General features: G+C 39.1%; 1 protein-coding gene across 1 annotated transcript; it reads left to right on the forward strand.

Moving 5' to 3' along the window:
* Window positions 1-269: 269 nt before the first annotated feature.
* On the forward strand, window positions 270-13350 carry LOC104029405 (lysosomal amino acid transporter 1 homolog). Its single transcript, XM_009480737.2, has 7 exons — window positions 270-607; window positions 1852-1981; window positions 3122-3212; window positions 4998-5122; window positions 6030-6125; window positions 7093-7278; window positions 13249-13350. The coding sequence occupies exons 1-7, from the start codon at window positions 270-272 to the stop codon at window positions 13348-13350; spliced, it is 1068 nt and encodes a 355-aa protein (XP_009479012.2).
* Window positions 13351-13852: the final 502 nt, after the last annotated feature.

Genomic DNA, 13852 nt, shown 5'->3' on the forward strand with positions numbered 1-13852 from the left:
GTTTACTTTACCCTGTAGCAGATTGCTGGCACCTCGGTGTAGCTGGCAGTCTTGGTCTAACTCGACCTCAGACTAAAATGCTATAGTGATATAAACCTGGTGTGTTGCGTATTTGTCAAGAGCTAATGGATGCGATGGACCACAAAGTAATTTTCTTTCTTGGAAGTCTGACTTCTCTTCTGTAAGCAGTAAATATAAGCAAGCATTGTATGGTTAATGTCTTATTCACACCGGCTATATTTATTTCTTTGAATTTGGCAGGTTCGTTTATGAGATTGGAAATAACTGTGATATCAAGCATCCGTCTGGATGCAGAGGTCTTTTCACAGAGGATATTCAGCATTGGTAAATGGATTTGCGGATTTGCATGGGGTAAAAATGGAGGCAGAAATAAACTTCTGAAATTGAATCTCGGTCCAGGAATGATGGCTTCTCAGCTGCATACACATGCTTTCAATATCTCCCCAATAGAGAAGAGGAGATTGTGCATAAATGGAACACCATGGATTTGGCATCTCCTAGAAGAATGTGTCGAGAATGCGTGGGAGTATTGGAGCGTTGTCATAGGACTGATTTCCATTGTCTGTTTTCTGTTTGCTGCACTACCGTAAGTTTAAAGTCTTAAGCAGTCCTCAGATTCAAACATAAGTAATCTCGCCTGAAGCCTTTTTCAAAAGCTGCCTTTTTTTTTTTTTTATTTTATCTTGGATATGTTTCTCTATCTGCATAATACAGATATAATATGCCAGAGAAGCATGTTGTTCATGTTTGCAACAATATTTGGTGGTTGACAAATGCGCTTGATGTACTGTTCTGTTGTACTGACTTGACACTAATCTCTGCCACTTAGAGCAAATGAGAATAAATCACCTCTTCTCTCTTATCTTCTCCACCCTGAGATGTGCGTGCATGCACAGGCACACTTGTAGCAGAAGCTGGCTCAGTGTTTATTTAAACCACATGCTGTGTCACCAGTTCTGTTGTGTGGGCTACTAGCAATGAAATTTGGGCTGAGAAAAGGTCAGAAACAGCACATGAGTTAGCACTTCGGCAGTGCTAAATCAGTTGCGGTTTGGTCACTGGCGCTGGCTTCAGGTTTCAGATATGTAGGTGGGAGATGACAAAGGAAAAGTAGAAATGCTCCCAGCAGGTGAAAATGCCTGAAACAAAATGGGACTGACTCCAAAGTCTATCCCCGTAAAGGGGATATAATTTACTGAGCTAGTAAAAGGGCTATGGAAATCGAGCAAAATAAAACCACTCTTGGTAAGCCGTTGAGCTTCAGAAATATTAGTTGAAATATTAGTTGAAAGGGGGCTTTACGTTAAAACTGTCATGTTAGTGAGCATGGAATTCATCAAGATACATCTAACGGACTCACGTTTGGGATTGCTTCATAGTACCCATTGTGAATCTGAATAACAGCTCTCCAATTTAGAGGCATAACTGTAGTTGTCAGCTCTTCTAGAAGCTTTGTTCGTTCTTAGCCCTTCTGTGTTAAATAACAGTGTTTTCCTTATTTCAATATTTTAAAGGCTGGCATTTACAGCAGATGAACATAAAATGCTTATGGCGTAGTTCTGGTGCCCAGAAAATGGTATTTCAGTGCAGGCCATAAAAAAGGAGCACATGTAAGCAGTAATGAGGTTGTGATTTGAGTCTTTTGTTATGTTAGAGTAAGACATGGTGAGCTATAGTGATCCTGAGGAGTTCTTCGAAAGGTAAGTGGAGTATTGCTGCGATAGGTCTCTTGTAGTTAGAGTTTTAATCTTTATTTGGGTTTTGAAAAATGTACTTCTGAGCTTATTAAACATTTTTTGCTTACACTATTTTACAATTAATTTGTGGCAGTCAAATTTACGTTGCCTGTCAGAATGGAAAAGTGGATCAAGCGCTGTCTTTGGGCTTTCTGCTGTGTTGGATAGCTGGAGATCTTACAAATTTCGTAGGCTGCTATTTAACAAATCAACTGCCAATTCAGGTAACCTCTCAATATTCCTACTTTTTGTTCTATCCTTTTCAAACTGTCTCTTTAAACTCTAGGATATCTTAATATTGCACAACAAAGTACATAGTGGGAAAGAAAATAGTTTTGTGTTCTGTTCACTGATCTACCATCTATAAAATAAGTCATAATTTCCCAAATGTTTACATTGATACTGTTACATGTTATAGGAATCATTTCACACTTGTAATTAACATCCGGAGAGACTTACTGGGTGTTGCTCAATGATGAATGAAGTTGGGAATTTTCATCTGAGCTTCAGCTTCAAATTAAGCTTGCAGAGCAAATAGGGCTGGAAGGAAGTTGTGTTGTTTAGCTTGTAATGGATCAAGCTGTTTTGGGGAAGCTACTCTTTAAAATTCCTCTTGGATTTTGTTTTTTGGTTTTGTTTTTGAGAAAAGTGTTTATTAACAGGGAAGTACTGGTTCAAAGCTGTTAATGTCTGGCTAATTTGAAAATGTATTTTCTTCGTTAAGGGGAGGGTTTCTCTGAACGGAACAGTCATTGTCAGTAATACATTGTGTCAGAAACTTTATCTGCGGTTTTTATTTTTGACTTTTCATTAAAAGAGAAAGAGGTACGTGTCAGCCACCTGCAGAAGTTTTCACAAGCTGGAGGTGGATCCAAGAGTGGACAGAGTTGTCTTCTCTTTTACAACTTAACGTGTGGTGCTAACCGTTCCATCTCCCCGTTATGAAAAGGGGAAGAGAGAATGTCGGGTTTGTCTTATCGAGGGAAGAGGCACTGAGTAAGATTAGTAGCTGCCGAAGCACTGGGAAACTAGGTGGAACGGACTTAAGCTTCTGGGCCAGAAGGGTTTATCAGTCTGCCCAGGTAGGAATTTGTGCTATGCATCCTGGAAAATGACCAGCTATTGCGATTGTGTCAGCAAGTCCCTGTTGCATAAGGTTTACACTGTGTTCATCTGCAGCAGTCTAACTTGTTTTGTACTGAAAACGCTTGCTTTTTTGGTTTTTTTTGTTTGGGTTTTTTTTTTTTTTTGGCAGTGCTTTGCTATTTGTCATTCACATTATGATTGCGAAGCAAAATTTCCATGCAGTTAAGGTATTTTGGACTATTTGTATACTGAACAAGCAAATGTGTTTTCTCTTTCAGATTGTCACTGCCATTTTTTATGTTAACATGGATATAATTATGATTTCACAATTTGTCTACTACAAGCTCAAGAACCAGAAGATGACAAAATGTAAGGTTTTTCAAGAATTAAAATGTTCTCCATAACATAGCACACTCTTTACTTTGATATTTTCTACCGCATTTAAATACTTTTTTTTCAGAGCGATCATAAAATAGAGTGCACAAATTCTGGTTGAAGTTGTTAGGCCTGTTGCTTCCAGTTTTCTCAGGCTCTTGTGAAAATCCTGCCCTTTCTCTTTTCTGCCTTTCTCTTTTCTTACCCACATAATATCTGTAAATATTTTCCATGTAGTACTTGCAGTTTATATAGACATACAAAATGAGGTAGTTTTGTGGAATCTGGTTCCATATTTTAACTTACTCCATGGTTTTCCTATCTACTTACAGCCGTCTAAATATATGTATAAGTTGAAAGCAAGCATTATTTCTTTGTGTGGTTCAGTTAGTTTCCTCCATGTTGATTGCAACCGGACTTTATTTGCTTATAGCATAAAATATCTTGACATCTTCATGTGTTCTGTTTCAATACATATAGTTAAAAAACATATTCAAGGGGAATGAAATTACTTGAGTTGTGCTTCATAAAATCCTGGCAGTAGTTGTAGTATTCAGCCTACCAATGGACTGCCGTTTTGACTGAAATGGAAGACAGAAAGCTCTGTTCACATTGTATCAAATCAAAAACATTAACTCATCAATCTAAAAAAAAAAAAGTAAGTATCAAAGAAAATCCGTGGTGCAGCAGAGGTAACAAAAAGCTGAAGTAAAACAGATGCCTGCCCAGCAGACTAAATAGAGCTAAAGCAGATTCATTCAATATGGAACTGATAATAAACCTGCAGATAGGTCAGTGCTGAAGATATTTCCTTCCTGCTGCCTACTCTTGAAAACAAACACAGGCTTTTGTACATTTTAACTGCCAGTGCCTTGTTTCAGCTCAGTGGTTTGCATAGCTGGAGAGGAAGGAGCGGTACTGTGATCAAAGCTGTGAAAGAGAGCTTTTCAGTACCCGGTTCTGGAGCAGTTGCCCTGGACAAGTTGGTCAATTTTGCATCTCGAAGTGCAGCCTGTGGAACAGAGCTATTAAGTCTGGTTTATTTAGACTACAGGTCTTCAGCACAGGCTTACTAATGCCGTACAGCAGTTTGTTCCACTGGTAACCGTGACTGCGGGACTTCAGCAGCATCGTGTAGATACAGAAGTTAGCGTAGCTCCAGAGTTCTGTAGGAGATTGCCTGCTATTTTCAAGTTGTCTTGTAGGTGTCGATGGAGACTTTCTAGATGGAGTCTGTGTCTTTGAATATGTGAGTCTCGGTAAGGCTCAGTATCTAGTTAACCATGGCCATAGAGGCTGGTCCAGCAGAGCGCCTAGATTACATATTTATCTTAAAGATATTTTTGTTAAGTTAAATTTCAAATATCCTTGCTTTTGCACTTTTGAATCGAGACGTGCTGACAGAAACTGTTACATTCTATTCTACTTAGCACTTTTCTGTTTATCAGCTGTTACTTAATAGCAAACTGTTAGGAGTTAATATAAGAGACAAGCTGAGTATGAAAATTTTCTCTCTTGGTAGCAATGCCTGTTTAAGGAGTTGCCCCCCTGTTCCTGCACTGCTACCCTCAGTTGTTGCACAAAGACACAGCACAACTGTGATAGTGAGCAGGGGTGGGCACAGAGCCCGGAAGAAAGAGGTTGGACTTGCGTTGCTGCCAAGAAAAAGATACATGAAATTGTACCTTTAAATTTACATATTTATACTGCAAACAAAAAGTAACCTTAAATCAACAGCAGATGTTGTTTTTCAGCTAATTTGTTTGTATGTCATTTTAGGCAGCAAAAGCCTGAAGAATTTCTGTGTAGCCTGGATCATGGTGTGTATAGCACTGTGTAGTATTTTGCCCTGTCAGCTGTTACTAAGGAGCCAAGACCAGAGTACAGTAATTGAAAGGAGTAATGTAAGTTCTCACCTGCTTCCGTTCCAAAAAATCCCACCCAAAAGTGTCTTGAAAAGATTGTGTACTCTGAGCTTTAAAGAAATTTGGATGACGTTTTAACAATGATTTAGAAATCATAAATGTGGCTCTGTGTGGATGTTTTAACTATGGACCATACATCCCAAAATAAAGAAGTTATAAAATAGCTGCTTTTAGCAGCTTCCTGTGTTTCGGGCTTCTTCTGTCCCTTGGGTCATTAGGATGTGCTGCTCTGTGAAATAACATGTATACATGTTGTGTTTCTGCTTGTGTTAAATACTGTAGACATCCATGTAGAGACTACACAGTCACGAGTGAAATCAATAAAAGTGGAAAATTACAATTGTACCTGCTGCTGCTGTCATTTCAGCAGGAAAGATCACAGGCTATTCTGGCGATTTTATGGCCTTCGTACTAATGCCAGTAAAATAATTGTAATCCAGCAACATTGCCCAGCAGGGAAGCAGCTTATTTTCAAAACGCAGCGAGAGTGAGAAAACTAACAACTCTTAAACTGTGAAAAACGAGTATTTTGCTTTCTCCAGACAGGATGATTCTTTTTTTTTTTTTTTTAGTGGTCCTAGCTACAGTTCTTAGTTCTGGTTTGAATTATTGTGCGCAGGCTTTTTTAGCAGGACTGGATTGATATTAGTGTCGTATCCTAAAGCCTGGCACTAGTTTTGATCTCGGTCATGGCCATGACGCAGCAGTGTGCATTGTTGTGAGATAAAGATTAAACCATTTCTAGCCCTTTTTGGTCATATGAAGAGCAGCCCTGAACTCCTTTGAAAGGAGTTCTGTCCAGAAAATCAGCCAGTGGACTCTCAGTTTAATCCTCTGAAATGCCTGAAAACATTCTTGCCAAAATATATGTACCTTTCTTTTTCAGAACTCTCTTGATATGATTGAAATGTCAGGCTTCATTTGTGGCTATATATCCTGTGTGTTTTACTTGGGAAGTAGATTTCCTCAGCTGTATAAAAATGTAAGTAGGTTTTTGGCTAAGTACACTTATATACTTTACAAAGTACTCTCTGTTGCTTTAGATGTTGGGTTCTCCCTAACAGTGAGCCCTCTTGAACTCGAAAGCCTACTTTGCTTTTGTGACTGTCTAAATGGTAAAGAAAAAAAAAATGGGTGTGTTTTCCCATTCAGAGGAAGATGGTGAGAATTTTAGGAAAATGATGGTCTTTGATCGATGGAAGAGGATTGATTGGCTGGGGAAGAGGAAGTGTTTACAGTTGGATTTATCAGTTAGATTTATGCTTTGTGTGATTGTTGTCACGAGCAAGTGATGTCTGCCCTTTTTCTTTCTCCAAACTATTCTACCTGAAGTAACCAACCATGGGATCAAAAGTTAGAGGAAAATTCATTTAGAATTTCAGCCCCTTTTCACAAAGATGCCATTACCAACTTCCCCCCACCCCCAGCCTCTTCACTATCAGTATATTAAAAAAAAAAAAACAAACCAACCCAAACCCACAACAAAAGACCTGAAGGTTTTACATTGTCAATTGTATACAGGCATTTTAATTGATTATGGAAATGATTAGTTCATTTCCAAGCCCATTCATGTTCCCCTTCTACCTTTTCCTTCACAGCTGGAATACCACAATATTTTCAAAAAGGTCTACTCAACAGACTTGATAGAGCAACAGATTTCTTAAGAACTAAATATTATTTGGAATCAGATTATCCTTGTTGCTTTACACTTGCATAAAAATTACATTAACCAGAGCTGCTTGTAAGAACTGTAACAATTTCTGTAGTTTTCAGTGATATGTGCTGAAAGTACTAAGCTTGGGGGATTCAGAGCCCAGGAAGAGATGGACAAGAATGACTGAAAGTCTTTGGATGTGTTACAGTACAAAATGCCAAAATTATCTATAACTGGCTACTGTGATATATGTTTTAAAATTTCTTCGTATTTGTAAAAACTTCTTTGTATTTAGTTCCGAAGAAGATCAACAGAAGGCACCTCTTACCTGCTGTTTGCATTAGCCATGATGGGAAACTGCACATATGGACTGAGCCTTGTTTTAAAGATGCCAGCTACTCCATCCTTCCGGGCCCCCTACTTTTTACACCATCTTCCATGGCTTATTGGGAGCTTTGGAGTTCTGTTTCTAGACATTTTTGTATCCTTTTCCTGTTATAGCTAGAGTTTCTCAGGATAGGCTTGTTAATAAGTATATCAGAAATTTAGATTGGATTTTTTTTTTTAAATAGAAATTTTTTCTATGGTTCTAACGTGATCATAAAATCTTCTTTCTGGACAATAATTTCTATGCTTTTTATAATAATATTTCTTGATAAGAATAACAAGTTTATAGAAAATACCTACATTAAAGCTACATTGCAGAGGTTAATTTATATCTTGTAGCCAATGTGTAGTATACTAAAAGTTGGGGGGGGTGTTTGCACATTGTGCTGTTTTTCTTAGGTTTGCTGTCTGATAAATGTAAAAAAAAAACAAAACAAACCCACAAAAAAACCCAAACAAACAAACCAACCAAAACAAACCCCAAACCTGCTTGTTTTTAAATGCAAATATAAAATTATAGCTTTGAGAATTTGGTTAAATTGTAAGTGTTATTGCAAGATTGCATTAACGTCAGAGACAAACAGTGAGGTTTTGGCAGACTTTGTGTCAGAAAAGAGCACTTAGCAAAGAGATGCTGCAGCTACCCTTAACTGCATAATTCGGGGCAAAATCAGATGCATTGAGATGCTGGGTGCCTCTGCAAACCAGCAGCTATGCTCACTGGGTCATGCCAAGGGCTAACCGACTACACAGTTGTCTAGATTAGTATGCCAGTTTCTTGAAAGTCTTGAGCAAACTTAAAACACTCTATTTTTTTAATTCTATTCAGGGGACGTAGGTAAGATGCCCGCAGTATATTGGTTATTGTTAGTCGTGCTCTTTCTAGATTGAGCATTACCATTTTGTGATCAAGAAATTAAAAGCAAAATGTTTAGAGTAATATTGTACTTTTGTTTTAAAAGCCTAGTCAACAGTAATGTGGTGGTCTTACTGTTCACTACAGGTTTACAGTTACCTGTGTTGATACTATAGCTTGTATTTTCACTTAAAAGAGTATAAAGAGGAGATTTTCTGATTTTTCCCAAAATAAGAATTTTAGGTTTGTGTCTGAAAACATCTTGGTACTTAGCTCCATGAACTCAAACTATAAAACAGGATATAATGAAGAGTGATTTCAGGACCATGCTGAAGCATATTGTGTTAATCCGTTCCATATTAAAAGGAAGTTCTTTACCAGATTTACCTGGAACAGTTCCAGAAGTTATGATTCCCAGGCCTCAGTCTTGTCTTTCTGATTAAAGTAATTTCATAAGCCACTCCAATTAGACTAGCGATGGGACAGCCTGGCCTTTGGATGGACTGCTAAATTATACTGTCATTCAGAATAGCCATCTGTGTTTTCTGCATCTCCAGCCATGGCGATTTGAGCGGGCAGTTTAGTAAAACATTCTGCGTCGTGGGAACACAATACTCCACTAGTGGTGAGACTAAACTGTGGTTGGTGGCCCGTTTTGAAATAAATTGTAGTTTTATCTTGTAGGAGACAATGCAGTTTCTTTTGCGTGAGCAGACTGTAGGGATTCGGGGTTGCTAGCCCACGTTGAGCGCTCAGGCCTTTTGTTCGGTGACAGTGACTCTTTCTTCCACCCCCAGCTGGAAACATAAACCAGCCAGTATTTATTTACCCAAAACCCCCTAGAACTTGATCTTGATGACCCTTACAGTACATTATATGCATATTTGCAGATGCCTTTCTATGATGTACTCTGAAAAGGAACTTGGCCACAAACCTCCCCCCTCTCTGACCCTGCCCCAGGATTGCAGTGCCAGTGTGCACATGACATTCATTTCTGGGTTCTGTCTTGATTGGAGTCTGAATCCAATCTTGCTAATAGTCCTCCAGTTCAAATTATATTGAAAACAGATGCCTCCAAATCAGGTTGAGGAGCTTATAGGATTCTAGTCAAGTATATAGTGTTAGTTGAAAATGTATGAAGTATTTGTAATCAAGAGAAAACAAAAGCAGACCTCCTGCTTTGAGAAGCCCTGAAGGTATGGAAGTCAGCGCTTTTAGAGAGAGCTTCATTACTGTCTCTTGCCAAGCAAGAAAATAAAAAATCTAACAAACTGGTACGTCATGTTGGACCAGAAAATGAAGAACAGGATCACCTGGTTTTTGGAAAACAGAGGAATTAAACCAAAAAGTAATAATTTCTAAGAGGGAGGTGTTTCATAATTGATCTTTTGTGTAACAGATGGCCTCTGTTTTGAGGAGTAGTTGCAGAAATTGCCTAATTCTAGTAGATGTTATTCCTGATAGTGTCCAGAGTTTCATTAGGTGGAAAGTAAACTCTCATTTCTCAAGGTCCAAGCAAGGATTAGGAGTTCACTTACTCTGTGTCTGCTGCAGTATTCTTTTGCTTCCATCTGACACGGCTGACATTGACTATTTTTAGAAACAAATGGACTCCAGATCATAGCTGGAACAGCAGCTCCAGCGTTACTTAGTGCAGGATTACACTGGAGTAGTTTCAGCTCAGTTCAACAGGCTGACACGGTCATCCTGTTTCCTTGGTGTCTAAAGTTAAAGTTAGTTGGTTGCACAATAAGCCAGTTATTTTCAATAAATAATGGAAGTGTCCAGTTGGTTGTAGAGTATGAATTGTCCTCCTTTTCTTTTTAAAAGGAGTTTCATAGCCTTACACATTTGAATTAGAAATTGGACATGATTTTCTTCTGCAGGAAATGTTTCCTTTCAACTGCTGCTTTGCAGTGGAAGGTGTTGGAGTTTCTCAGGAAACCACAAAGCCCAGGGTTTAAATGGGCCAGAGACGCTTAGTCTGGGTTTGCCTATTTTAAGGTTCCACGGTGGATCTTATTAGAGCTTTATTTTATGTGCATGATTGTTTCTTGTTTCGCTTGTACATGAGGATGCAACACTACATATTTTAAAATACTAAATCGGTTGATGAACAGTTCTGCCCTTAGACTTTCAGCAGCAGCCATCGCTAAGTTTCCAAGAGACTGAATCTAGTGCAAGTTTTTCCAGAAAACTTTGTCCTTTTCTGTAAGCCTGCTCCCCTCTTTCACCCTGCTTCCTTCCTCCCCTGCTCCCAACAAAGCCCTTTACCAAGATTTTTGCCTTTTTTTTTTTTTTTTTTAACTTGACATCACCCTATTGTCAGAGAACTGTGTTCAAATCCTCCACATATACTTCTTTTCATTAAGTGTAGCCAGGTTGTTACTAGATAGCCAAAGTATATTCGAGCAAGAGCCAAGCTGTTGTACGGAGGCTCTTCTCTTGCACCTTTTGTGATTTGCAGGGCAACCACTTGGAATCCATTATATACTTCTACAAAACATCACGCTTTGTAATTTAATTACACTGTGCAAAGAATGTAAGTGTGACCTGACAATTCAGCCAGGAGAGTTTCCCAGCCAAACATACAACTGCTTCTCTGCGCTCCTGTAAATACCCGCTTTTGTCTCAAAACTCTTTTGTTTTTTGAATTGTCATGAAATTATTTTATTTAATGAAACAAATTTGATACGCTAGCTCAGTGGCTGTCATGAACTTTACTCTGAGAAGTCAGTTTGACTGTCTCCTCCACTTCGGGCTGTCTGCATGCATAGGTCTTAAAGTTTCCCCCAGAAAGTCAGACTTGAGCAGCAAGTTAGTTTCTATGTTAAGTAGTCTTGGCAGTTTAGCATTTATTTAAAAAATATGAGCAGCTGAGTACATATGCTACAAAAACATATTCTGGAAATACGTTTGATAAGCTCCACATAACTTGTGTTTATAATTTATTCCTCCTTAAAAGCTCTGTTGCTGTTGCCAACTTGGTGGCTAAAAGTGGTAATGCACAGTGCTACAGCCCAGGCTTGTCCCAAGCCCGCAGCATGATTTCAGCAAATTTGATTCCTAGTTCACAGTTTCTTTTTCCACCAGTGCAACTATGAAGACTTAGGGAGGTACTCAGCTGCAAGTACAGTAAGGCCTATGAAAAAGAAAAAAAAAAAAAAAGGCAGGAAATTTAAGTGGTAGCTATATATGCTATAAAACTAATTTGCGAAGCTCCAAGAAGAAAGCATTCCCCACATAATACTGTCGGAAGACTAAAAAAGGAGTGCTGACCTGCTGTCTCTGAAGGAAATCCTGTCTAGTCTTTAGTTGGGGGGCCTCAGAGGTGGGATGCTGGAAAGCTTTGGGAAGGTGGGATAATTCTTGGGGCTCTGCCTAGGATGTAGAGAATTTCCTCTCCATTCATCCAGGCCTCCCAGAAAGCTGCTTGTTTTTTTTTCTTCCCTCTCCTCATTTTTATAAACAATTACATACATTAGCCTCGAACTTCTCACAACCATTGTCTACCAGCCAAGTTATTTTAACCGATCTAAAGCGTTCCTGCTAGAATTCTGCATGTCAGATTTCATTTTTAAAATGGGATTTTAGATGTAACAGTAGTGGTGATCCAGGATCTACAAAAGCTGAACTTACACGAGCATCCATTGGAATTTGTAGAAGGTACTCGGCTGTACGGATGGCCACTTGGTTCTGCGCCGCATGCCTTTAAACGTGCTTTCGTGCAGATCCTTATGTTGGAGGCTCCCTACTTGACCTCGCCTACTGCTTCCACCCAGCTAATGCCCTCCTCAAAACTTTTCGGCAAAGTTGGATAGCGAATAATGCTGGGTTTAGCACAGTCTGCTGCTGAAATCACTCCGTCTTTTAGAAGACGAAAGAAAAAAACGTGCCCAAAGTGAGCAAAAGAAGTAGGAGCCATAAACCATGCCGTATGGAGAGTATTGCCACTTTGCTGGCTGGTGGTGGTTTGCCTTGGTGAAGACGGGCTTCTGGTACCTGCTGCTTTGCATTTCACGTCATTTCCGTATCGATTTACTGTGGCTAGGAAATCCTTATTCTGCATATTTCTTAGAATAGACTAGAATAGAGAAGAATACTTAAGGGGAGGGCATGGCTGGATAGGTTTGCGTGATATCTTTATATCTTAAAATGGTATCTGTATCAGAAAACAAAGTGGTTTGTATCAAGTTCAGTACTCAAGTATGAAACTCCTCAACTATCTAGCAAAAATTCTGACAAGTAAGACATCTCTCCTGCCCGTTCTGCACACACACACCCCCCCCTTTTTTTTTTTTTTTAATATAAAGGCTCTATATGCTCAATGTCAATAATTTTGTTGGAGAGCTGGAACCATCAAGAAGAAGGACAAGTACATACTTGCTAATTCTTTTTAGATTAGCAGGATTTCCAATGGCCTATTTTACAATAGAAATAAATAATTATGTCTAATTGCACAAGTCTGTGTTGAAAACAGCATTAAATATTGAGTCACAGCGCTGTCTGCCTGTCAGTGCCTGTAAATACCAAACCGCCTAGAATTTTGCAGGACACGAGAATTTTGTTTTTTGATCAGGCCCTGCTGATCTATTGCTAAGGGAAGTTTTTAATAACTCGCCCTCCTTGCCAGCATCCGCCCTCAGCCCAGCCCGCAGTATTTAGACCGCTGATGCTGGAGTGGCGCAGGGCAGTATGTTTGATTCCAAACTGTTCCTGGATGAACCTTGTTCCTATTCTGCTTCTAATGAATTTCACACTTGGGGCCCTTGCAAGCACGGGGATGAGGCAGTAAAGGGTATTTTCATGTGTATTTGAGCCATGTAACCAAGGAGATCTGAAGTTTTGAGTTGGAATTTTTCTGCATGTTCCCTTTTCTAGTGTTGCAAGTAAAATACGATTAGAATTTTTGCCATAGAGGAGTACTGAAAATGAGCGTTAAGTTGGATTTGGAAAAGGTTATATGCTAATGTAGAAAATTCCACAGTTGGGATTAAATAAATGGATAATACTTACGCTACAGTACATGAATTAGATACAGCAAGTTTTAAGCTTTCCTCTGTGGACTGTGGTATTCAGAGTATGTGCCAGAACTAAATGGATGGCTGCTTTTATTCTGTACAGCTTATTTTGGTTTTAATTGAAAGCAAGTACCGCAAATGCTACCTCTGTGTTCTAGTTAATTACTTCCTTACCCCAAAATAACAGGTGACTCTGCAATTCGTCCTGTACCGGCAGCACAAGGAAAAGCAGCCTGCTTTAGTAGCACTGGAAGTGGAACCATTGCTGGTGAACGAGGAGACTGCCTAGTGTCGGGCTGGGTTCGGCTCCCCTTTCCCTTGGGTTTTGCTCTTGGGTGACTTTGACAAACGGTTAAGATTGCAGTTGCTTAGGGACCAAATTTATTACTTATTTTTTATTAATTATTTTGTCATGAATTTGTCATTACTTGTTTGCAAACGACATGCCAATAATAAAATATGACATGCCAATAATAAAATATTTAATACTCACTATGTTGTTTCAGGATAGAGACGATTTTTTTTCCTGACTTCTTCCCATTTTAGCTGTCTCTCCTCAAGGTGTGATCTGGAGTCACAGCAGTAGGTGCTGTAGAAATATTTATTTGACGTCGTGATACAGTGCGTATCATGGGATGACTATTTATTTTGAGATGAACGTGTACATCTAGTTAACAGCAGTGTGGCTGGTTTAAAAACAGGGGATGAGATTACCTGCATGCCTTGAACCCAACCTGGAGTTACCGACTGCTCAGTCCAGTTGCATTGCATGTAAGATTTGGCCTTTTTTT

The sequence above is a fragment of the Pelecanus crispus genome, chromosome 9 (genome assembly GCF_030463565.1).
Source record: "Pelecanus crispus isolate bPelCri1 chromosome 9, bPelCri1.pri, whole genome shotgun sequence".
Classification (NCBI taxonomy): Eukaryota; Metazoa; Chordata; class Aves; order Pelecaniformes; family Pelecanidae; genus Pelecanus; species Pelecanus crispus.

Coding starts and splice junctions, on each gene's coding strand:
- LOC104029405 (XM_009480737.2), top strand. CDS start 270: ATGAGATTGGAAATAACTGTGATATCAAGCATCCGTCTGGATGCAGAG. Junction 3,213..4,997: donor GAACCAGAAGATGACAAAAT/GTAAGGTTTTTC, acceptor ATGTCATTTTAG/GCAGCAAAAGCCTGAAGAAT. Junction 6,126..7,092: donor TTCCTCAGCTGTATAAAAAT/GTAAGTAGGTTT, acceptor CTTTGTATTTAG/TTCCGAAGAAGATCAACAGA.